Genomic DNA, 25882 nt, shown 5'->3' on the forward strand with positions numbered 1-25882 from the left:
CACCAAATGCATCAATACTGTCACATGGCATGTACAGTTATTTACTGTTCAAATGAGAAAAAACAATATAACAGTGTGCTGGAAAACCACATTAAAGGCATTTCACTGACCTTTATGTCATAATCCACAGTATACAACTCATTACTGCAAATAAATCGGGGAAGTTACTGATACAACAACAAAAACGCCAAACAGTTTTCATACCTACACACACACACACACACACACAAATACACACACACACAGACAGACAGACAGTTGCTGACTCTGCCCATTGCTTTCAGCCTCCCTCCTATTGAGCTGTGACAGATGCATCAGCATGGAGAAATACACCCAGCCTGATGACCTGATAAGTGACTACCTACTCTAGAGAACACATGGATTTACAGACCCTGTGAGTGTGTGTTTGTGTGTGTGTGTGTGTGGTTGTGTATTTGTCAGCTTTCCAACCATATGCTAGCATATGGTGAAGCTGAATAGTTAATCCTGTCTCCTTTCAAGCAACTTTTACGGTCTCCTCCTTGTCTCCCTGTGATCACAGTGGTCTGATCACAGTGGTCTGATCACAGTGGTCGGATGTTCTTAGGAGATTCACGCTGTGTGTTGAAACACTGTACCGCCTTCAGTCCCCTTTCAGCCCTCTCCTCCTGATTCCCTCTCCTCCTGATTCCCTCTCCTCCAGATTCCCTCTCCTCCTGATTCCCTCTCCTCCAGATTCCCCTTCCTCCTGATTCCCCTCTCCTCCTGATTCCCTCTCCTCCTCCATCTCATCCACATTGTGGTCACTCAGCAGATGTTCTCAGAGTGACTTGGTGAGAATGTAAATTACAGCCCATAGACGCGCTGGTTCCTCTGGTAATGGAAGCTACAAATGTCCATTGAAAGTCCTAGGCTCTCTACCAGCTGAACCAGGACACCTCTTCACTCCGTTTTCTCCTCTTTCCTATTCTCTTGTCTTCTCCCTCCCTCCTCTCCTCTCCTCCCCTCCCCTCCCCTCCCCTCTCCTCTCCTCTCCTCTCCTCTCCTCTCCTCTCCTCTCCTCTCCTCTCCTCTCCTCTCCTCTCCTCTCCTCTCCTCCCCTCTCCTCTCCTCTCCTCTCCTCTCCCTCCCTCCATCCACTTCTGCAGTATCATCAAGTGATTAGCTGTAAATTATTTACGTTTCAATGAGCATCTGTCTCTCTGACCCGTGCATATGTGTGTGGATAATCCATCAGTGACCAGTGCTCAGTGCTGACACATGGTGATCACCCTCCAGGGGCTGAAGGGAGGGGCCTTACGCAGGAGGAATCACAGCAAAGCATTAGAGCCTCTCTCTGGGGAACAGTCCTCCTGTAGATCCTCCATCAAGTGTTAGCCCCCCCAGCTTTACTTCTCTTTGACTGTAGTAGGACACCCATCTCTCACTCTTTCTCTCTCTTTAACATTATTCCCCAAATCACATACATTCAAAGGGGATTTATTGGCATGGGAAAATTATTAATATATTGCTGAAATAGAAATAATCTTAATCTATATTTGTTTCTTTTGTTAGAGGGCTTTTATGCCTCACCCTGATTACCCATTAGCCCCTAGGCTCCTCCCCTCCACAGTCCCCCCATCCTCCCCCCGCCTCTTTTGTAGTAGCATTACAATAGCAGTAGTGTCCCCACACAGCACCCCCAAAGCAAGGATGCTGCTCTTATTTCAGTCACTGACACCATCTGGGATGTAGGTATGATTTTTCATGGTGTTTGTTGGGTTGGATGTCAATAGAAAAGAGTATCTGAATGACTTGAATTCAAGCAGTAACACACACAAACACCAATTCAAGCAGTAACACACACAAACACCAATTCAAGCAGTAACACACACAAACACAAACTCAAGCAGTAACACACACAAACACCAATTCAAGCAGTAACACACACAAACACCAATTCAAGAATTGCGTTGACAAATAGACACTTTCAGATTTGTTTGGTGTATTTTTGGCTTTTACTTTTGATAGTTGTTAGATTCATTTTTATCGTCCACATGCTTTGGTGCTGTAAACAATTGTTACCTGTTCCAATAAAGCCCTCCAGATTTAACTGAACTGAATTGAGAAAGGAAGTGACAAATAGAGAAATAGAGACAGTGAGGTCAGGAGGGAGAGAGAGAGGGTGAGAGAGAGAGAGAGAGAGAGAGAGAGAGAGAGAGAGAGAGGGTGAGAGAGAGAGAGAGAGAGAGAGAGGTATAGAGCGTGTAAAACGCTTTTGTGAAGGGTGTGAATGGGTACTCAGTCTCTTCAGCTGCATTTCACCAGAGGAGTGATTTAAATGACTGCCATTGTTAAAGTTTGTACCATTGTTTAACCATTGTTTCACTCACAAGACTAAATATGAAAGAAGATCGGCCGTTCAGGGGAGAATGGCAGAAAGGGGAGAGAGAAAGACAGAGGAAAGGCCAGATATGTGGGTAGAGATGAGTGAAGGATGAGCCTTTGTACAAATGTTTATGGCCAGAAAGAGCTGTTTTCTCCTTTCAGGTTCAATGAATATGTTGCCAAGAACAGCAGATTGTGAGGATGTTGTCAATGCTGGGTAAGTCATATAAAAGACATGTTAAGCATGACAAAGGAAGTCAATGGAGAGGCCAGAGTGTCTCTGACATACACAGGAAAGAAACCCAGCTGAAGAAAATGACGGTATTTCCCTGCAGCTACCAAGAGACCTTGGTCTCTCTGCTCATAGGAATACTAGCAAAGCAATGCTGGGGTAATCAGTTAGCTAGACAAGTTAAATTAACCCACTGCCTGTTTGGGGAAGAAGAGTAGCTGCTGCTGAAATGATTCGTTATGGCTATTTTCCCACCCTGACAGTCCTGGCTGTTCCCAGCCAGAGAACGCAAAAGGTTATGTCTGGAAGAGACATGAGAGTACTGTGTCCTTCACAGCCAGCTGGCCTGGAGAACACAGAGTACACCTCAGAGAAAGAAAACCCACTTATGATAGGAGAACTGTTCTACAGCACTCTCAGATCAAAAGGCAATTAACTTTGTATTGGATAATTTGTATTTGTTCACTTATTTGTTGCCGGATAACCATGATAGTCAATAGAGTACCAATTCTCACGTTCAATGACAGCCCGGACAAAGGCATACATATTGGACAGAACAAAGAAACACATGACATTTGAAATAAATAAATATAGGCTACAAGGAAAATTTAATTGCATTTGACATTCACAATTTCCTGTTATAATTTCAGTATCTAACAAAAGTGAGTACACCCCTCACGTTTTTGCAAATATTTGAAGAAATGATACTTTGCTACAATGTACACTGAAGAAATGATACTTTGCTACAATGTAAAGTAGTGAGTGTACAGCTTGTATAACAGTGTAAATTTGCGGTCCCCTCAAAATAACTCAACACACAGCCATTAATATCTAAACCGCTGTGTAATGCCAAATCTGGCAAATTTATGCTGAAATAAATTGTTGCACTATTTGTCCGCAGTCTTTCACAGAGTGGTGAACCCCTCCCCATCCTCACTTCTGACAGACCCAACCTCCCTCAAATTATCTTTTAATACCCAATCATGTTACTGGCTGGGGTTAAACTATTTGCACATCATTGCATTCTGTTTTTATTTACATTTTATTCAGCGTCCCAACTTCTCTGGAAATTCGGTTGTAGATCCAAGTCCAATGCTATTCCTTTGGAGCCTCTGACTTGGCCAATCATTTTGTTGTGATCCAAATGGGAAAGACTGCCAAGGTCCCCATAATTGGCACCAGTCATTTGGGCCCAAGTTAGATCAGATTTATGGGAAACCCTCCAACTGAAAGATTTCGCCTATCGGTTTCCTGTGTCAACAACATGTTGTCAGGAATTGATTCTGCGTTCATTCTCCTTGGTTACAGTGTCTTCCAGGACAGTGAGTTATGGCATGTCATGGGCCAAGTGACCCTCTTCTGAACTAAAAGAGTCAAGATCAAAATGTGGTAATTTTGGGCCTAATTTGATTTTCTCCTTGTCTGGTCTAGATACTGGTCTAGTCTACTAGTGTAGTATACTAGTCTGGTCTAGAGGAGACTAGTCTAGCCTAGAGGGTACTAGTATTGTCTAGGGGGTACTAGTCTGGTCTAGACGGTACTAGCAGGGATGGGCAGCATTTTTGATGTGTTTAAAATACGTATTTCAAATACAAAATAGTATTTTGTAATTTGTTTTTGATAGGGCTTCATATTTTGTATCAAAATACTTTAGTGTTTTGTAATTTCTAATTTAAAAATACTGTAAAATACTTTGTGAGAGGTTTACACGATGACATTATAAAAATGCTTCCTCTGATTGGTGCCTGCACAGTTATTTGCCCAGACTCTTTGAGATCAGAACAGTAAATGAATCCATACCCGAAGAAGAAGGTCAAGGTGAGAAATGTGTAGGTTGCCAGCTTTCCATTGAGTTTTGATGTTTGTTTGAGTAGCCTAGGTTAATTCGTTTACCAATTTACGTAATGTTCTAGCTAACTATTTGACCCAAGTTGCAGCCCTCACAGTGAACGTTAGCTTGCTACTCTCAGACTAGTTTTCGTTGGTTGTGCGCGAAGATATGAGATTGTATCCGAACTGAATTAGCTGTTTAGTAGGATGATGATTTTGTATACTGTACCATTGCATGAATGACTGCCTGACGTATCATTTATTATTATATTTATGATTAACAATCAAATTATTAATTTCTTTGAAACTAGTTGCTATGAATAAAGGTGCCATCAGTTGTCTTCTTAGGAATGACATGTTCATCATTGAGTCAGTGTTGCTGATGCAAAGCAGGCCCTTCCTTACCAAACACCAAGTAACTAAATTAGGATACAATTACAATCACCCTCTGATACCAGACCAGTCACCATACCACCCTCTGATACCAGACCAGTCACCATACCACCCTCTGATACCAGACCAGTCACCATACCACCCTCTGATACCAGACCAGTCACCATACCACCCTCTGATACCAGACCAGTCACCATATCACCCTCTGATACCAGACCAGTCACCATACCACCCTCTGAAACCAGACCAGTCACCATACCACCCTCTGATACCAGACCAGTCACCATACCACCCTCTGATACCAGACCAGTCACCATACCACCCTCTGATACCAGACCAGTCACCATACCACCCTCTGATACCAGACCAGTCACCAGACCACCCTCTGATACCAGACCAGTCACCATACCACCCTCTGATACCAGACCAGTCACTATACCACCCTCTGAAACCAGACCAGTCACCATACCACCCTCTGATACCAGACCAGTCACCATACCACCCTCTGATACCAGACCAGTCACCAGACCACCCTCTGATACCAGACCAGTCACCATACCACCCTCTGATACCAGACCAGTCACCATACCACCCTCTGATACCAGACCAGTCACCATACCACCCTTTGATACCAGACCAGTCACCATACCACCCTTTGAAACCAGACCAGTCACCATACCACCCTCTGATACCAGACCAGTCACCATATCACCCTCTGATACCAGACCAGTCACCATACCACCCTCTGAAACCAGACCAGTCACCATACCACCCTCTGATACCTGTGATACCATACCAACCTTAGAGTCATTAGCAAACTGCTAGTTAAACATTAAACAATTAACTAACATTAAAATGAATCTTCATCTGGGTGATCACAGTGATATGTGAATACTTGATCTGTTAACTGGTTGCATATGTCATATTTATCACATGACTCGTTAAGCAGAGAAAAGCTGTTGCTATCAAACACTGTCTACTTAATCAACTGAGTCAGTGTTCTGGTGAAGGGATGAATCAAATAGACTGATAGATGGAATCAACTGAGTCAGTGTACTGGTGAAGGGATGGATCAAATACACTGATAGATGGAATGTTTGCGAAGTGATTTCATGCTCCCTTGTAAAAGCATTTTTATTATTTTTTTAAATACAAAAATACAGTAGTTTATTTTGATACACTTAGAATTAAGGTACTTGGTATCTTATTTTAAAATACATTTTGATGTATCTTTGCCCATCTCTGGGTACTAGTCTGGTCTGGAGGGTACTTTCTGCCTGGATTCGAGACAGAGACACTTCAAAAATACATTTGTTGTTTTTGTAAAACACCACATTTATTAGTTACTCAATCTCATCACCAGGGGGCTCTGTCTCTCTCTCTCTCTGAGGGCTGACTGCAGACCGCCAGGGACAGTAGACAGTAGATAGCTTAGCATGACAGGCCCAACACTAGTTAAATAGGGGTCTGGGGGAAATCACACCCCGGGTATCAACTATTTAAATGTGACCGAGGAACAAAGAGGAAGAACACTCCTGCTGAACTCTTCTCAGTCTGTACCTGTCACTGACTCCTCTCTCTTCTTTCTCTCTTCCCCTCTGTCTCTCTCTCTTCTTTCTCTCTTCCCCTCTGTCTCTCTCTCTTCGTTCTCTCTTCCCCTCTGTCTCTCTCTCTTCTGCTTCTTCCTCTTTATCCCCCTCCCTCTCTCTAATGGGTCGGAAGTTGTCTGTCTGCGCTGACTTCCTTCTTTCTAAGGATTGATTTGAACCCAGAATGCCATATAAAGGTGAAAGGTCGAATGGGGTTGACTTATGACTTTCTGTCAGTCTTTACCAACAGGTGAGTTAGAAGGCGCAACACACACAAACACAAACATATACACACACCCACATGTGTAAATACAAAAGACTTGAGATTACATTGACGCAATCAGTGGATGATTGGTAAGAACAAGTTCAAAACCCTATAATTAGGTTTTGAGTGAAGCCTTCAAATAAATTAATGTCTTCTTCCTGCAGGGAGAGTGATTATTCCCAGATACCACAGGACCTGTTATCTACATTGATGATTCATTAGCAGAAAACTACATTCCCAACCAAAAACTTGCAAGTTGACCAACTTTGATACAGCAAATTATTTAAACTACAACAGTTACGCAAATTTACCAGATGGTGAATGTGTATCATTGTACCTGGGAGAATCAGAAGTAACACATGGCAAATCAAGAAAGATTTGAAAATGTTACCGTTCCATACTTCTAAAAAACACAAAGCTTTTTTCACACTTAGGATTACATTTTTTGGTTCAGAAAATTTCTCACAAGTATAGTAAAACAAGTGTGTGTGGATCCCACTCTTGCAGCTATAGATCTGTATACTTATATCTTTAAATCTGTATTGTATTTTATAGATCTGTATATTTATATATTTAAATCTATATTCTATTTTATAGAGCTGTATATTTATATCTTTAAATCTATATTCTATTGTATAGATCTGTATACTTATATCTTTAAATCTATATTCTATTTTATAGATCTGTATATTTATATCTTTAAATGTATATTCTATTTTATAGATCTGTATACTCATATCTTTAAATCTATATTCTATTATATAGATCTGTATACTTATATCTTTAAATCTATATTTGTATTTTATAGATCTGTATACTTATGTCTTTAAATCTATATTCTATTTTATAGATGTTTCAGAAAGCTAAAATCAGTGAGATGGCAAAAAATTACAAAAATGTGTGATGAAACAGGCATCTCTGTGATTAAACAGATATGTGGTGAAACAGCCATCTCTGTGATTAAACAGATATGTGGTGAAACAGCCATCTCTGTGATTAAACAGATATGTGGTGAAACAGCTGACTCTGTGAATAAGCAAACGTGTGATGAAACAGGCATCTCTGTGATTAAACAGACGTGTGTGATGAAACAGCCGTCTCAGTGATTAAACAGACGTGTGTGATGAAACAGCCGTCTCTGTGATTATACAGACGTGTGTGATGAAACAGCCGTCTCTGTGATTATACAGACGTGTGTGATGAAACAGCCGTCTCTGTGATTATACAGACGTGTGTGTGATGAAACAGCCGTCTCTGTGATTAAACAGACGTGTATGTAACTGTGGTATTATTCAGTGTAAGTAGGGGGTAGCTGTCAGCCTCTCTGAAACACACACACAAACACGTATAACACAGACTGACAGACAAACAGACAGACAGACCAGACACTAATAAACAGACCGACAAACAGACAGACAGACCAGACACTAATAAACAGACCGATAAACAGACAGACACACAGAGGAAGATAGACCAGACACTAGTAAACAGATCGACACACAGACAGCCACACGCACAGACAGATAGATAGACAGACAGTCAGACCAGACACTAATAAACAGACCCACAAATAGACAGACAGACCAGACATTAAGAAACAGATCAACACACAGACAGCCACACGCACAGACAGATAGACAGACAGTCAGACCAGACACTAATAAACAGACCGACAAACAGACAGACAGACCAGACATTAAGAAACAGACCGACACACAGACAGTCACACGCACAGACAGATAGATAGACAGACAGCCAGACCAGACAATAATAAACAGACCGACAGGCATACCTCACCTTGTTTCATTCTGGTTAAATTACCGTCATTCCTTTCATTCTTGTTAACATACTTCACCTGATTTTTATACAGACAGTCATCTGATCTTTGTGAGGCGGGACAAGAAACCAGTTCCAAATTATCACAAAGGAGAATGGATTACCTTTTGCCTTTTTATCTAATAATGAATAAGATTGCATTTTGGACGGAGCGGGACTTGATCCGAGATCAGCACAGAAACACTATTAGAACACACACACACACACACACACACACATGCTAGGGTGGTTTTTGATAAGGCCATATGCTATTATTACTGCCAGACTGTCTGCTGTTTGCACACAAAACTAGTGAGGCAGCTGGTGGCCTGGTGTTCACACAATTGGGTCAGTAACCGAAAGGTCAGTGGTTTAAGTCTCAGAGCCTCTGAGGTGAACAATCAAAACCCAAATTGCTACTGTCTGCTAAATGAATACATTTTAAACGAAGACAGTGAGTTATTTGTGGGTCGTCAATATGCCCTTAAACCGCTGGTGGGAAACGAGAGAGGGATGACAAGGGGAGGAACGGGGAGAGGGTGGGATGGAGAGAAGAGGGAGGTGTTAGGGAGGAGAGGGAGAGGGAGGGATAGAGAGAAGAGGGAGGTGTTGGGATGAGATGTCAGTGGATGAATCTGAATGTAAGTGGATGAGTCTGAGAATCAGTGGATGAATCTGAATGTGAGTGGGTGAATCTGAAAGAAAGTGGATGAATCTGAATGTAAGTGGATGAGTCCGAGAGTCAGCGGATGAGTCCAAAGCCCCGGTTTAGGTTTGCATTCCAACTGTCTTGGTGGGCATCCCTGGCTTTTTTCGCCGAGTCTCAACTGTTTCCCAGATCGATTCTATTGAAAAAATATCAGACTGAGTAAATGGGTGCATCTGAACATAAGGGGACGTGTTCAGAAGCTTGATCAAGATGTGTTTTACTTCCACAGTGCATTGATGAGATTACATGCACACACGGTTCTGTTAAATCTATGTGTTCCCATCAAAAAGCCTATCTGCTCTTGGTCCCAACATACACCCCAAATAAACATATGGCTCTTTAGTTCGGTTTTATTTTATTACTATTTGGATACAAGACCCAAGATGCCTGATTGCATTTGTCATCGCTAGATTTTTGGGTCAAACAATGATTATTGGTGTTGCCAAGATAGGTCACATAGAGGACCTGCTTATGGGAGTGGTACAATTACTGGAAATTCTTGTAAAGTAAATATTGATGCCACTCTCTTAGCTGTTAATGTGCAGGAAAAACTGTAAAAGAAATCACATCACAGTCAACTTGACATTAACAGTAAAGTCCATAGTGATGCAGAGACGATATGAAACATCCTCCAACAGCCTAGACAGGCTGATGTGATGGGGATTCAGTCAGATTGGCATCCATCCGTTCTTCTGACAGCATCAGAATGTTTGTGCGATGGTGGTTCTGGTAAGCTTTTTCAGACTACAGCAGAGATGGACACAGAGAAAAAGAGAGAGATACATAAATCAGTGAATGGTTGGGTTCTCGTACAAGAGAAAGGAGTGTGGATCGACCCGACCAGACCTTTATCAGAGCCCAGAGGGATTTTCTTACGTTATATAAATTATATTGAGGCGAGACAGGCTATGAAAAGCTTCTAGTTCTTTCTCCGCCTCAATCACCCAAGAATCACATGCAGAGGTAGTAACGCTTTGTACAACAGTGGTAAGATAAGACAGAAATAAAAATAAGAATAAACTGTTCCAAACGACATCCAGATGCCAGGACAACAAAATACTTAGTTTGGTTGAAAGACACCAACCAATCAGAACTGCGGATAACTTCAACAATCCTGTCTCTAGTCTGATACTGTACAATGCATAAACAGCCCAAGATCTGAGCAAATTGGAACACTGCCTTGCTTTAAATCCCCGGGGCTCACCCACTCTGTCCCTGAAGAACCCCAAGTTAATCATCTTTTTTATTTGACCTGCCTGGAAGACCAGATGTGTTGAATTTAGTCACTGACCACCTCAGTACTGTCACACTTCTCTTTTGAATGACTCAACTTTTTCACTAAAAATGAGCACATTACTCTGGCTGCACCTGGTTCACTGCAGAACAGCAGCTAGAACGTATGTTGCGGTTTTAAAAAATGATTGTACAAAAGAAACAAATTGCTCAAAAACTCCACATCATTGCGAAGTGAGCCGTCAAAGATCATAGAGTGAATGAATTCAACACAAGCTTGTTCGATGGGTCACTTATATCCAATCCTTGCAACTCTTCAGGAGCAATTCAAATAACCCCTGCCTTAGAGACTATTATGACTACAAGAAATGTTGTGATAACCATTTAATATAAACAGCGTTCACTTAATAAATAGATAGATGTTTCTATTCACACTCTCAATGAGGATCTCTCACTAGAGGTAAGCCATAAGATGTGACATGCATGCAGTGCTTTGGCCTGACCCCTGACCTGGAAGGAGTATAAATTCACTGACTATGTGGTTTACATGGTAACCAACATGGTGCTCTCAGTCGCAGGTGATAGTAGAATTTTAGGTGCCAGTGTGTGATGAGATCCGTCCGTCTGTTGTGTGTGTGCGATGTGTTCTGTCTTAGTCAGGCAAGAAGCTGGTTGAGACAATGCCAAGAGGGTGCAAAGCTGTCATCAAGGCAAAGGGTGACTACTTTGAGGAATTTACAATATTAAATGTATTTTGATCTGTTTAACAATTTTTGGTTACTACACTTCCGTATGTGTTATTTCAGAGTTTCTATGTCTTCACCATTATTCTACAATGTGGAAAATAGCACAAATAAATAAATACCCTCAAATGAGTAGATGTGTCCAAACTTTTGACTTGTACTGTATGTAGTTACAATGTAATGGCAGCTGATGAGCAGAGAGCTGGCTTGGCGTCACTATTGATCCAGAGACAGCTCGTGCCTGCGCGTCTTCACTGGCCCGATATTGATCACAGAGATAAAAAAATGCACCGAGGACATCAGATGTTCTGCAGCTATCTGACTGGCAGACAAACACACTCACTTGCGTTATCACAACCAGACTCATTTCTGAAATGTATTTTACTTCCAGTTTTGTGCAGGAGCCTTGTTATGCAGGGACAGAACACAGAGAAATAAATGCTTCAAAACGTCCAATAACCCGCATGACCATCTCATGTCTTTGAGGTCAATAAAGACACGTCCACGTAAAAAGAACACTGCTATTTCCACTATTACGATTATATAAATGTGTTTTTCTAGACCAGTGGTCACTTCCTGCTTTTCTTTCTGTAAAACCCTTTCAGGTTCTGATGGTAAAATCGCTCTCATAAATAACTAAAATAACTTGTCAAATACGAGTCCTACTTCCAGAGATTATTGGAAAGGACTCATTAGAAATGATTATGTCCCTTTAAACGGGAGGCGTGACTTTCCTACTCCACTCCACCCTTGTATGCAAATCACCGCCTTTCCCTTAGATCATATAGTGCTCTAGTTGATTTGTCTGATGTACATAGCAAAATCTGAGCCTCTGCTTGGTTGATCTACTACGACTTACTTGTTTCCAGACAGTTTGGTGCAAATACTGCACAGGAGTTAAATAGTAAGCTTTGAATGAAAGGCAACCGCTAAGTAGTGAGAACAATTAATTCAGAGCAGCCTATGAAATCGATGGTTGGTTCGAGAGCAGATTTTGACCCAAATATATTTGTTGTGTACGGGGAAACAGACGCGACACGTCATAATGTACGATACCGCAAGACGCTTCGGTGTCGCTGTTTTGATTTAACCGTTATTGTCTACTACGGACTTGGAATAAATGAAGATCTTGCAAGAATCCCCTTCAGTTTCAGCAAACCGTACAAGGAGTATTACGGTATTGAGAAATATTTGTTTTCTCCATTCCTGGACGGATGTGTTTATTTCTGAAATTACGCCCGCTAGTAAAAGAAATCCTACTTCTCAATTTTTTGGAAGTTAGATCTCCAACACGGCTGTTGTTAATTAATTAGGCGATACTTAACCTACTAGTGGATTTAGAATTTATTTTCTCTTGGATGCTTTGCGGGATAATGCCGGTTGGTGGGCTACTCTAAAGCGGTGAGTGTGAAGACGCTTTAAAAAGGTTTATTGAGACATCTGGGAACAGCCTTGTTGTTTTGGCAATTACGTAGAAGGCATGTTCGTAGCCTAGTGACCATGATAAAGGCATGTTGGTAGACTCGTGATCTTGTGAACTGCATGTTAGTAGCATGGTGAGACTACGGATACGAAAAAACAAAACGGGGGTGGTTGAACTCTGGACCAATTTCACCGGCGTGGGGGCACTGTTGTATTATGTAATTAAATAATGTTGCGAAACTTCGAAGTTCGGTTTACAAGTGCGACATGGTTGCAACTCTGTGACCACTCAGTTTCTAACAGTTTGCTACAATGTAGCAGCCAAGTAGTTTCAATGCCGTCATTCAAACTCGTTAATTGGGTAATTGGTTTCAGTAATTTCCGAATAAAACCGAATGGCTTATTCCAGACAAATCCCCGATTCAACGCCCTTTTCAGGGAAACAAGTTACCAGTCAGCAATTAAGACAGTGATGTTACGTCGTGTTATAACCATTTTTACTCTACTCCCCCCCTCTCCCAGGTAGGCTAGTGTTAACGAGGGAGGGGATCCGTTTGAGTGCCCTCCAACACCCGAGCCTTCCCTGACCTCCAAATGCCAGGCATCAACTCGGCCACTGACCCATGTTACCAGACAGGTTGGGAGATGGAGTACGACCACTATCAACATTACTTTTTCGACGACCACGATCCGGGTGACGATTTCTTCAAAGCCACGGCACCCAGTGAGGACATATGGAAGAAATTCGAATTGGTACCGACCCCGCCCATGTCCCCTGTACGGGCTTTGGAGGGGGCAAACGGGACGGTCTACCCTTCTCTGGGGGATAAACTCGAGTGGGTGTCGCAGGTTTTGGGTCAAGAGGACGACCAAGATGTGCAGTGTAAACTCAGCCCGCTCGGCGAGACTATGGGTAACCTGAGCTCCATCATCATCCAGGACTGTATGTGGAGCGGTTTTTCTGCAGGCAAGCAGCTAGAGAAAGTTGTCGGAGAGCGGCTCGCCTCCTGTGTCGGGCCAGGTCCGACAAAACTGGGCCTGCATCAGGTGGGAGCGAACATCACTACAGGAAGGGCTCAGTGCGTGGCGGTACCGGTGGATGCGGGGGTTCCGGTAATGAGTAGTGTTGCGACGGATTGCGTGGACCCGGCTGCTGTTCTTACCTTCCCACTCACCGGGGGACCGTTGAGGAAACCGGCTGTGTCATCCGGTTCCGAGTCCCACACCGACTCATCCGGTAAGTTTAAGTATTCAAACTGTCAATCTAAAACTCTTTTAATACCATCAATTATAAGTTTGTTTGCCAATCTGCACTTGTGAATTTACTGGCCAGGCTGAAAGTATAGGCTACTATTTATCGTTTTCATAGTTGGTGTTTGAACAGTAATGATTGTATCTGGTGCGGCTGTTTAAATCCACCCATTGTTGGCCAAGGGACTGCATTGCGTTGCCCCTGGCAGCCCAGCCCCAGTGCTCTCTGAGAAAGCCACCAGACCCGCCCATTTGAAACATCTGTTAATTGGCTACAGTCCAAATGACAAGCCGCTACAAAGGGTAGTGTCCTGGGCCACTTTCTCTCTATAGTAGGCATATAACCCAAGATATCACCATTACACCTCTTAATGTTATTCACCATTTCCTTATACGCAGTGTACTTCCACCGCTCTGAAATGCCTACGTATGCTATTTCACAGCTGCCATGCGCTTCCGCTGAGACCTGAATAACTTGTATTATGCAATAAACATGGGCCCTAAATTGTCTGTCTTACATGTACTGTAGTCCTGCTTAGTTAGGTTGACATGTGGCTGTTCTCATACATTTCGCGTGTGGAATATCACCATGTAGACCTGTTGCTCTGTGGTATCTGCATTTCTCGCTACGCTGAAACCGCGCCAGTTGTCAGCGCATGGGATTGGTCCGCGACGCCGCAATGGGCCGGAGACGGAAAGAAGTGGACATTAACGCCAATGATCTGCTGAGACATCATTCATTTCAAAGCATTATTTTTATATTGAAGTCGGTCTTGTCTATTTTTTGAATAATGTGCTGGGTTTTTTTTAACCAAAAGGACAGCCCTTAAGATCGTACAATAATAGACAGTAGGACTGTTGCCTGCTGGTTGACCGACAGACACCCTAAAGCAATCTGGCCTTATCTCCTCCTTTGACCCAAGCATGGTAATGGTCTACTGCCTGTAGTCTCCCGTCTCCATTGAAATTCATCTTTTGGCCATTAGCACTTCAAAAGCTGCTTAATCCACAGGGAAGCAATTACTTTGGTGTACTCTTTCAATTTACAGAGGGTGTGTCCTAAATGGAACCATTATTCCTAATAAAGTCTACTGCTTTTAAGGAGACACCTATATGGCCTGCTGAGAAGTATTGCACTTTGTAGGGAATAAAGCTTTAATTTGGGATATGAGCGGAGAGCAGTACTAGTGACTAGCTGTGGCTCTCTGGTGTCTAGTAAAGGGGGTTGTATAATCAGCTCAATTACATTTACATTATGTCAAATCAAGGCTTTTATATGTTAAACATCACATTTCCACACAAGGTTACAAAAACACTGTAAATGAGTGGCAACAATTACAGTGACATAAATATAGCCAACTTAAAATATTAACAGTGAAGACCGAAGGACTGAGACCATGGTTGTTTTAAAGATGAGCCATCTATGTAAAGAGATGAGCGTCAAACTACATGGCTCATGCCAGTGTTGCAGACTGATTGATTGTGGAGAAGGAGTGGGCCACACACAGATAACATACTCCTCCAATTGAACAGGGTTTAGTGACATGGGATCACATTGCCAAAGCAAGCAAGGTGACAAAATACAAGTAAAATGATCAGGAATTCTAAGTAAATGTTCAAGTGATTTGTCATTGTTTAGAATTATTATTATTTTTTTTTTTAATGTTATGTTGCTAGTTAAGTGTGAGCGAGAATTCACTCCATTTCAGATACAACCTGGGAGCCATTAGGATTAACAGTCTTGCTCAGGGACAGAATTACAGGTTTATCACCATGCCAGCTCAGGGATTTGATCTAGCAACCTTTCAATTACTGGTCAGATGGTCTAGGATAACCTGCCGCCAAAACAGTCTTTGTGTTATACTTTGTCCCTCATTGTATTACTTGAGCCTATATAAGGTATTATCCCTTAAAACTGTCTGCAAAAGCATGAAGGTATGACTGTCTGGAATGGATTGGATGCCTGCGTTGGCAGTGTGACCATCAATATACAGCATGTTAATGAAAAAAGTGTCCATGTATCAAGCATTATTCCAACTCTCACCAATTTCACACCGCAGGTTATTTTTATTCTGTTTTCATAAACAAGACCACTATCGTACCATAATAACCACAGGTAGTTTTACCACAGAGTATTAGCACAGTCACCCGTCAATTCAAATAAATGCTTAATATCTGACTGTAGATGAAACCACACAATAATTACTGGATAAGAAAATTGTCAGTAAGGGTGGATAGGACAGAAAAAACTATTTTTACGCTAATGTCTGGGTTACCGTTAGGCCTGTAATAAAACTACATTTTAATTAATGAAAAGTAGCTTCAGGGCACCCCAGCTTGAGGACACACACTTTCCCTACAAAAAGTAAAGTAGGATTGTACAACTTTTAAGCACATTTATATTGCTTAAAGTTACTTTTTGAACTTTTGGGTCAATGAAAAGTTGACACTCACTCATGCAAATTCGTCTCTAACCTCCATCCTTTGCTCTTCCAGATGACGAATCCAGTGACGAGGACGAGGACGAAGAGGAGATCGACGTGGTGACGGTGGAGCCCAGGCCACTGGCCGGCGGTGGGCTGAACAGGCGGACGCCGGTCACCATCATGGTACAAGCGGACCCACTGGATCCATGTATGAAACGCTTCCACATCTCCATCCACCAGCAGCAGCACAACTACGCAGCGCCGTCACCGGACACACACGCCGTCACACACCCAGACCCCCCCAGGAAGAGGCTCCGACACGAGCCCACAGACTCTCCCCAAAACCTCTCCAGCTTCTCTCAGTCCCAGGTGAACTCACACCCCGTCTCAACCGGTCAGAACTCGGACGGAAAACCTCCTCGCGTCCCCCTAGCAACGGTTGGGTCGGACTCCTCCAATGCCAACAAGCCCTCGCCTGCCTCCTCCCTCTCCCAGCGGTCGTCATGTCCACGGTCGTCCTCCTACCCTAGCAGCCCCCAGTGGTCCGACTGCGAGGACACGGACAAACGAAAGACCCACAATTTCCTGGAGCGGAAACGGCGGAACGACCTGCGCTCTCGTTTCCTGGCGCTGCGGGACGAGATCCCTGGGCTGGCGGAGTGTCCCAAAACCCCCAAGGTGGCCATCCTGACACGTGCCACCGAGTACCTGCAGCGGCTACACTCCAGCGAGCGCCAGCGGGTACAGGAGACGAGGCAGCTCAAAGCCCGGCAACAACAGCTGCTCCGCAGGCTGGCACAGCTCAAACAGTGCTGAACTCCCTGGCAGGCTGGCACAGCTCAAACAGTGCTGAACTCCCTGGCAGACTGGCTGGAGGCCTCTAGTCGATGGGACCTGCTCTTAAACGCACAGAAACTAAAGCAACTTGCTCTGTGACTGACTGACTGGCTGATACTTGGAGAAGCCTGTGATAGACAATGGTAGACCGATCCTTGTTGGGGCTGCGTCCAAACCAACCAGGCTGAGCCCCCCCCCCTCGCTGGCCTAATTCCAAAGCGATCCCTGGCCTATAGCAGGGGTAGGTCACCTGACAGGACAAACAACACGAGGGAAAGGACATAGTGGAATGTCTGCGACAAGCCCTCATGCATGTGGTGAGATGAAAGAGGAACGAAGACACTGATTTTTTGGGCTGGGTACTGGGTGTATTGGTTTCTTATGTTGTGCGTTTCTTCTGTTGTTCTTTGCACATTTGCTTGGTAAAGATTGACAGAGCAATCATCCATTCAGGAAGGATCGTGAGCTGGTGTCACATGATCATATGGGGGCAGGGTTCTGGGCTGGCCATGGATATATTTATTGGCATTTTGCCTCCCTGGTACAACTACCTTATTAACGATTAAAATAGGTGAATATAAAAAAGGTTAATGTTTCCCACTGGAATGACTAACTCGTCAGGATGCCATGTAGGCAGTGTTTTGAGATTTAATGATTATATGCACGTGTAAAGAAGAAAAAAAAACGTTATCCACGCTAGAGCAAAAACGGCTCAAATGTTGTTGATATAACATCTTGAAAGTATCCTAGACCTTTTTCGTATGTGTGTGTGGGTGGGGTATTCTGAAACTAAACAATATCTTATTTTTGGTGGCATTGAGAAATTTAAATGGTGACATTGTTTTTATCAAAATGTTCGCCATTCCAAACAATGGCAATTTACTTTAACAGGAAATTGAATATCTGCTTCTCCCACTTGAGGTTTCCTGTTATTTCCTGAAAGAAATCAGTTGTGAATCCAATGATGGTGCATAGGGCAACCATGTCTAGACCAGCTGTGCATGTTTAAGTGGTAGGTTGGTAGCTATTAGAATCCTATACAGTCTCTAAAGAACCAAAAACAGGACTTTGTTTATTTTTGTGTGCCCCACCCACCCACCCCACTGGGTTACCTGAAAGATATCTCAACAATCTATTTTTGTTAATAAAAAGGAAAATAAAAAAATAACACTTGAAACTTTAATTTGTTCACACTAGCCACTTTTTTAAATTTTGTTTTCAATGCCTGTTTTCTTTGCAGTTCTATTGTACTTTTTAGTTGTACAATATCAGTTTTGGGTGGTAAAACTTTGTACTATATTTTCCTACAGAGTTTTTGTTTTGTTGGTTTGGGCTGAAGTCTTTATTTTGTATATGATATTATTGAGATTTAATTTTTTGTTATTATGTATTTGCAGTCTTTCTCTCCCTTGGATTGCCTTGAGGTAAAATCACTTGCAGTCTGCTGCTCCATTCAATCCAACCACTTTATCTAGCAAGCACTCTCTAAAATCTCACAGTAGGGTTGCTAAGAGGATCTGGTGCTTAAATGCCTTGGCTGGTGTTTAGCCTGACGTAAACCTGCTGTCTCTGCCCTGTCCCATCGGAGTAACTCCCAAACTAAGGGCTTGTATGCCAGAGGTCCATGGGCCTTATCAGGGTTTAGGGTTCCATTTCGGACGGGGCAATTGGTAACCGACTTGATGTCATGATGCACTATATCCACCTCAGTGGCCTGTTGTCATCCGTAACCAGGGAAACTGGGTTATTGATCAGTAACCAGGGTTACTGACCTAGGGGCCAGTTTAGACCTGTAGTTCATAATGCACAACAGTCTAGCTGATTGTGGGTCAGCACTCCCTTTAAATACTTTGTGGATTGAGGCCCAGGTGGTTAGACAAAGAGGTTCATGTTGAGTGGCACCTTTGTCAGTCTGGGTTCAGTGAGGTTGAGCTGCTCCAACGGGTAATCCTCAAAGCTTTGGATTACTTACTCCCAATGCCTCCCACAGTTCATCGAAACAGAAAGAGGGGGTGAACGGGAGTGAACTGGAAGGATGGAGGAAGGAGAAAAAACAAGGCCGTAGAGATTGGAGAGGGTGTTAAAGCGGGAGAGAGGACTCTTTCACACCACGCCTGATCACCAGCTAACTGTACTTCAACTTGTCATGCGAGGTCCGTCTTGACCCTAAGGATTGGCTATAACCTGCTGGTGTCCGGTTGGTTTTGTTTGTTTTGATTTGTCACTGTTGTATCTCAACTGTCCTGAGGGATGTACTGTCAAGCAGAATCAAGGCATTAGCCAACTAACTCGCCTGAACATTTCTCAAGTTATTATAATTGGCATAACCTAATTGACTGAATGACCAAAACCCCAACTTAAATGGTCTCAATTAATCAGAAAATCTACAGTTATTGCTAACGTATATTAAAGTTAAGTGGCCAAATCTTTGATTCTGTTTTGTAGTCCCCATTCCTGTGTTTGACTCTGTCATGTTGAAACAGGACCATGATAGGCTTCCGTTTTGGGAGTTACAGGAATGCCGGGCCTCGTCTTAAGCACTTTGTTTTCAGTACCTCATAATTACGGAGAGAATCCGACAGACAATTAATAATAAATTCAATTTAAAGCAACCCCCCCAGTCTCCGCTCTTTCTCTGTCTTGTATTGTGTCCTTCACAAGGCAGCAAACCCCGTCCCGAAGGAAGCGTCTGGAAGCCTTGTATGAGGAAGACTGACATAGATATGATACAGGGAAAATGACAGCAGTACCCACCGATTAATGACCAGGTCCTAATATCACATGGTGTTGGCGCTATATAAGTGTAACCTAGCTAGCTGTATGAGCATGTAATGAACAAACATGGGATTTCTACTTGTGAGATGAGTAGGAAGGAACTGTTTTATTTTGCTGCTTTACAAATGTACATACTAATTCCTGAGATAAGCTTGATTTTGTTAGGACCTTGAGATCTGATTTTCTCCCTGACACGTTAATGGAAACAGCATGTTATTTTCAGAAGAAACGTGTCTTTCTTGTACTTTTAGAATCAACACCTGTGCAAGTGAGCGCGAAAACTACTCCCACTCTTTGAGCACCGTCTCCACGGATACACATGGATACTCATTTCCATGGTAACAAGCATCTTCAGTTGCCATGGCTCTGCTCCCCTCAGTTTCCATAGCAACCATTATGAGCTGGATTTACCGGGAGCAGTAGTCCCCATAGTAAAAGTCTGAAAATAGCATAACTATTTTGAATGTGATAAAAAAGACACTCAATTTATATAAAGGTAATGTTATTCATGCCGAGATCACAACCCAACAAATAATTGCCGGAAAAGTTTTCAAAATGTGGATGCAATTCCACATTGATAGTTAACATTTCAGTGAGCTAGACGTTTTTTCCTATCGAACAAAAGTCCCCAATAAATGTTTCTGCTTTCAATGTCTTTACCATCTCGGTCTTATTCCTTTTCCCAAAGCGGTGTCATGAGAGTTTATTTCGGTTACCTGGTTACGGAGTCCGCCTCTTAGCTTGTCTCACTGCGCAGGCGCGTGTCTCATGGCTCTGCTGGAAGACGAAGGAAAGCAAGATGGCGGCGCCCGTGAGAAGCGTGCATTGCGCAATGAAAAAATGTACTGTACCACCGTTAGTCGTGATTTTAGGAGCCACCGGTACTGGGAAATCTAAACTGGCAATTGAAATCGGTAAACGACTTCAGGGAGAGATAATTAGTGCTGATTCCATGCAGGTAGGACGACAGAAGCGCCGTTGGATGTTTTGCAGACCATGGCGATGTGACACTGACAGCAACATTGCCTACCACTGTGTTAGTTAGGCAGCAAACACTGGCATTTACCGATCGCTTAAACATTCAAATCTGACACATTGAACAGCGAATTTGCGTTCAATGTGTTCTTAGTTGGCATGAATACTGACCTAGCAAGGATTCTTCCAGTTTTAACACTCCATTTAGTACTGTAGTGGTTCTGGATAACAGCGTCTGCTAAATTCAATACATGTAGTACAAGTGTCTACCAAAGTAGACAGTAGTAGCTACTTATAATGTGAATGTCGTTTTTTTTAATCTAATTGGATCGACCGCAACTAATGTAACTAGATTTGAAAGTAGCTAGATATTGCGGAATATCTATCTACTGTAGTTGCGTTCAAAGCTATTAATCTATAGAGGTATGTGTAGAATTGAGAATCGAGGTGGCCGGAAAGCTGTGTGATTGCCTGTCTGTATGTATCTCTGCTAATGCTTGTGTCTGCATGCAGTGGCAGGGGATGAGAGACACGACCTGATTAACCCCAACTCTAAAATTTCAATTCCAAGGTTTTTGTTGTCATGGGAAATATATGTTTACATTGCCCAAGGAAGTGGAAAAAAGGACAAAAAAATAATCAAAAGTGGGGGAAAAAGAATCCTCTGCCTCTCTAGGTTGTTTCCAGTGAGTATCCCCTCTTTCCTGGAGTGGTGTCTTCAGGGCTGTGTGTTCAGGGCTGTGTGTTCAGGGCTGTGTCTTCAGGGCTGTGTCTTCAGGGCTGTGTGTTCAGGGCTGTGTGTTCAGGGCTGTGTGTTCAGGGCTGTGTGTTCAGGGCTGTGTCTTCAGGGCTGTGCAGAATGCCTGGGTTTTCTTTTGTGTTTTTACATCACACACAAATGACACTCTATTTGTTTGTTCATTGGCACATGCCGTGGTAAGAACAGATGTTGACTCAAGGTGGAAATGCTCATGTACGGACCCTTTTCACTGCAGGACATTAATGAGGTGCAAAGTGGGCAATAGTGTCAATAGAGACGCAAGTTGAAGTATACACACATAAAGATATGGTTAGAAAATAGTAACAGAATTTGTATAAAGTAATAATAATAACCCCAAATCGATTACCCTGTAATAACTATCAACAACAGCTAGCTAGCATCATTATCCTTCTAAAGTTCTGAGGAGTGGAACGTTCGCAGAGCGAACTTATACACTAGCCTATCAGAAACAGAGAAGCATGCCAGGGAACCACAGGACACTTCTCAAGGACACTTCTCTCTCCATTTCCTTGAGAACGTGTGCCGTTCCTCTGGGGGATTTTCCACCAGTCAACTGTTTATGCCTACTGGGTTACACTAATAACATGCCCTGAATACCAACCGTAACTTCCTCCCCACACCAAGCATGCCAGGCGCTGGCTGTGATGCAGGCCAGAGAGAGAGAGAGAGAGAGAGAGAGAGAGAGAGAAGTGGAGAGACAGTCAGAGATACCTTTTCCCCGCTATCTGCAGAATGATACATGCAGCAGGAGCTCGCTGGCCTAGTTATGGTACCTATATGAATGTGAGGCAGGATCTGTGTGAGGGACACAGACAGTCTGTGCTTGTTTTAGTGGAAGGATGCTACTGTGGTTAGCAGGTTGCATATTTAGCATAGCTTCTGTCCTCTCCAAGCTTTGTCTGTCCGTGTGTGCGTGCGTGTTTCTGTGTGTGTGAACTGGCTATTGTTCCCATGGTTCCCACACTCTGCCATTGTCTCTGGCAGAATCCAGGGTGAATTCCAAATAGCCTCCCTATGCCCTGTTTAGTACGCTACTTTTGACTGGAACCCATAGGACTCTGGTGGAAAGTAGTGCACTATCCATGGGGGTTAGGGTGGTATTGAGGAGACAACTCCAGTTTCCACACTGCTCTGGCTCTGTAACAAATGGGTCTGGGGTTCAGAGCGACGGAGGGGTGTCATGTCCGAGGAGGGGTGAGAGGGTGCAATTGGGGGGTGTGTGTGAGAGGAGGTGGGTGGTGGTGGTGGTGGTGGTGGGGGGGGGCATGGGATCATGAGACGAAGAGGAGGAGGTGTGGCATCAATGTTCCCCTTTTCACATTTGGGAAGTCCCCAGGTCCCTAGGGCGCATTAACCAGGTCACGCTCAAACTAGAACGACCTATCAGTGCTTTCAGACAAGACTGGCCTTTATGTTGTTGTGTGTGTGTGACCAACCCTCCTCTCATGCATAACCAATGAGATCAGTGACTGATCTGTGTTCGTATAACATAGGGGTGGATGGTAACGGATCCTTGTTTTGGTCCCGGCTGCTCCGATGCCAACGTCCACGCTGTCATAACAGAACATTTGCTTTGTTGACACTGATCATACAGACATGGGCCGCTGTCTAACAGTTTGGATAGTTCCTTCTAGAGTTTGTCCATTTTAAGCATTAGTTATTTTATAAGTGTTGATTCCTTTGAACGTTAGGTCATTTTAACATTAGTTAATCTAAGTGTTAGTTGAGCTAAATGTTACTTCATTAAAATGTTAGTTTGTGTTAGTTATATTTAGTTTAGTTAGTGTTAGTTACATTTAAATGTGAGTGTGATTTACTTTAAGATTGACCGTATCGTGCTTTTCCTTCGCTGTTCTAAAGGCTGTATTGAGTTTTCTCTTCAGGGGTGTTCATGCATCACAGTCTGGCTCCTGTGCGACACTGGTCAGCTTTGCACATTTCCTGGTGTTTTTTTGCTTCTTCAGTGTAAATGTTATAATAATGTAGATGACTTGGGTCATGACATTGCACCATTGTGGCCTTCCTACAGCTTTTTTTGTGATAATGAATCGCTAATTCATCTTTTAATTATTTAGAACTGATAAAATAGGGAAACTTTCACTGGACACAGGAAAACTATACAGTGTTTATTGAGCATGTTGGAGAAAAAAAAGTAATTTACAGTCAGGAGAGGAAATTTCTTATGCGAGTATGGCCTTTAAGCTCACCTGAAATAAGTGTTATTTTATTATTAAATTATTGTATAACTATTTAAGTTTCAAATTAACCCTAAAGACACGTAGCATGTTGTTGCAGTACACAAAGCTATGTAGCTACGGTATTGGTTGTGACATGTTACTTGGACATCATAATGTATGAAATGCAAATGTAATCCTAGTGTCTCTGTGTATTTCAGTAGTTTTAACCAAAGCCCATTGGCCGCCATGACCTCTGGTCAGAGGTGCTGTGGAGCCCTGGGGAATTCACTACCTTGTAAGCCCCTGCGATTGATGGACAGTAGCTGAAGTTCCCCTAAAGGGGTTGGGGGGGGTTCACTCTAAATCTAGGGTGGCCTCTCTGGTATTGCTTTGTCCAGGCAGCTGTCGTCCCTGGAGTTTCAACAAAATGCAACTGCTTCAGAACAAAAGTGTGTGTGTGTGTGTGTGTGTGTGTGTGTGTGTGTGTGTGTGTGTGTGTGTGTGTGTGTGTGTGTGTGTGTGTGTGTGTGTGTGTGTGTGTGTGTGTGTGTGTGTGTGTGTGTGTGTGTGTGTGTGTGTGTGTGTGTGTGTGTGTGTGTGTGTGTGTGTGTGTGTGTGTGTGTGTGGGGAAGGGAACGGAACGGAAGGGGGGGGGGGGCGTCACTCCTGATGTCAAGACACCTGTTTCTCTCTCTGCTGTAAATTAGTGATATGTGTGTACACACACAGATACACACACAGATACACACATCCACTCCGTAGCCTGTTTATAAGGGACATCACCATGTTCCTGAAAAGGGATTGGTCCTTCCAGACAGTGAGTCACATGACCCTGGCCAGCTATATAGAGCATGCAGACAGTCAATCAGGCGTTCGGTTACTGTCTGACGAGACATCAGAACGGGCCAAACCAGTGACATTGACAGTGGTCTGATGTGTGTTTCCACGCTGGTTCCAGTGTCTCTTAAATGTCACTGGTCCTAGGATGGACACCTGGTCCCCAGTTGGCATGATGTCACCGGTCCTAGGATGGACACCTGGTCCCCAGTTGGCACGATGTCACCGGTCCTAGGATGGACACCTGGTCCTCAGTTGGCACGATGTCACCGGACAGCTGAGTGCCAGGAAGAAGTGACCCGGCCGGATGAGTCATGGTTCAGCCGATGGCTCAGACCTGATCCCAGTACCAAGCCTCCGGGCTGAGACCGAACCGGCCCATATGTATGGAATCCCCTTAAGAGGATTAATATGGAACATTTCTGAAACTTATTTCAGCTCATGAAACACGGGACCAACAGGCGTTGGGTTTTTTATATTTTAGTATTCAGTCTAGTCGATTGAACCTAATCAATGGGCCAATGAGTTTGCATCCATTCGGTTCTGGTTAATTTGTCGGCCAGTCTCCTGGTCCCTGTGTGTAACGCCCTAATCAGGTCCACATTACAGCTGGAAGTGTGTGTGTGTGTGCGCGCTGTGGAGGGCTGCAGTCAGAATTACTGATATTGAGGAACAGCACACCAAGAAAAAGGGGTGAGGGTGGTTGAGGGAGAGAAGAACAATGCCATGAATGATTTATTAGTCAGAGTATTACTGGGCTATTCTCCCTGCAGGAAGACAAGAGGTGGAAGGAAGGATGGGAGGAGAGTAAGAGAGAGATGGGGGTGATGGATGGGGGAGGAGGGACTGAGAACTAGAGAGAGAGAGAGAGAGAGAGAGAGAGAGAGAGAGAGAGAGAAAAAAGAGGTGGGACGGAAGGTCTAAGGGATGGGAAGAGGGAACCTTGTACATGGAGACAGACTGCAGTATAATGACTGAAACAGATTAACAGCAAAGGACAGATGGAGAGGAGGGAGAAGGATGGAGTGATGGACAGTCAGGGGTATAATATAGAAGACAGTCAGGGGTACGATATAGGAGACGGTCAGGGGTACGATATAGGAGACGGTCAGGGGTACGATATAGGGGACGGTCAGGGTGGGTTCTATAAAAAAAATAAAGAAACACTGCTGAAGAGAAGAGAGGAGCATGGAGTAGGAGAGGGTTGAGGAGGGGATACGGGTGGGAAGGAGAGAAAGGGAGTAGA

General features: G+C 43.5%; 2 protein-coding genes across 5 annotated transcripts in view; both read left to right on the top strand.

Moving 5' to 3' along the window:
- The first annotated feature begins 11960 nt into the window (after positions 1-11960).
- On the top strand, positions 11961-19703 carry myclb (MYCL proto-oncogene, bHLH transcription factor b). 4 transcript variants are annotated; one of them, XM_010873137.5, is made up of 3 exons: positions 11961-12556; positions 13100-13814; positions 16325-19703. In XM_010873137.5, exons 2-3 carry the CDS (start codon positions 13172-13174, stop codon positions 17068-17070), a joined length of 1389 nt encoding a protein of 462 aa, XP_010871439.4. In that variant the 5' UTR covers positions 11961-12556; positions 13100-13171; the 3' UTR covers positions 17071-19703. The 4 variants fall into 4 exon arrangements, with proteins under 4 accessions (XP_010871439.4, XP_010871441.4, XP_010871443.4 ...); XM_010873139.5 differs by having other exon boundaries at positions 11961-12332; XM_010873141.5 differs by lacking the exon at positions 11961-12556 and adding an exon at positions 12573-12711.
- A 919-nt stretch (positions 19704-20622) lies between these two features.
- The window catches only part of trit1 (tRNA isopentenyltransferase 1), a 29031-nt gene continuing 23771 nt past the window's right edge, over positions 20623-25882 (top strand). The window contains exon 1 of the mRNA XM_029122725.2: positions 20623-20824. Coding sequence (XP_028978558.2) covers positions 20666-20824 — 159 coding nt within the window. The 5' untranslated portion in view covers positions 20623-20665. The remainder of the gene's footprint in view (positions 20825-25882) is intronic.

The sequence above is a fragment of the Esox lucius genome, chromosome 10 (genome assembly GCF_011004845.1).
Source record: "Esox lucius isolate fEsoLuc1 chromosome 10, fEsoLuc1.pri, whole genome shotgun sequence".
Classification (NCBI taxonomy): Eukaryota; Metazoa; Chordata; class Actinopteri; order Esociformes; family Esocidae; genus Esox; species Esox lucius.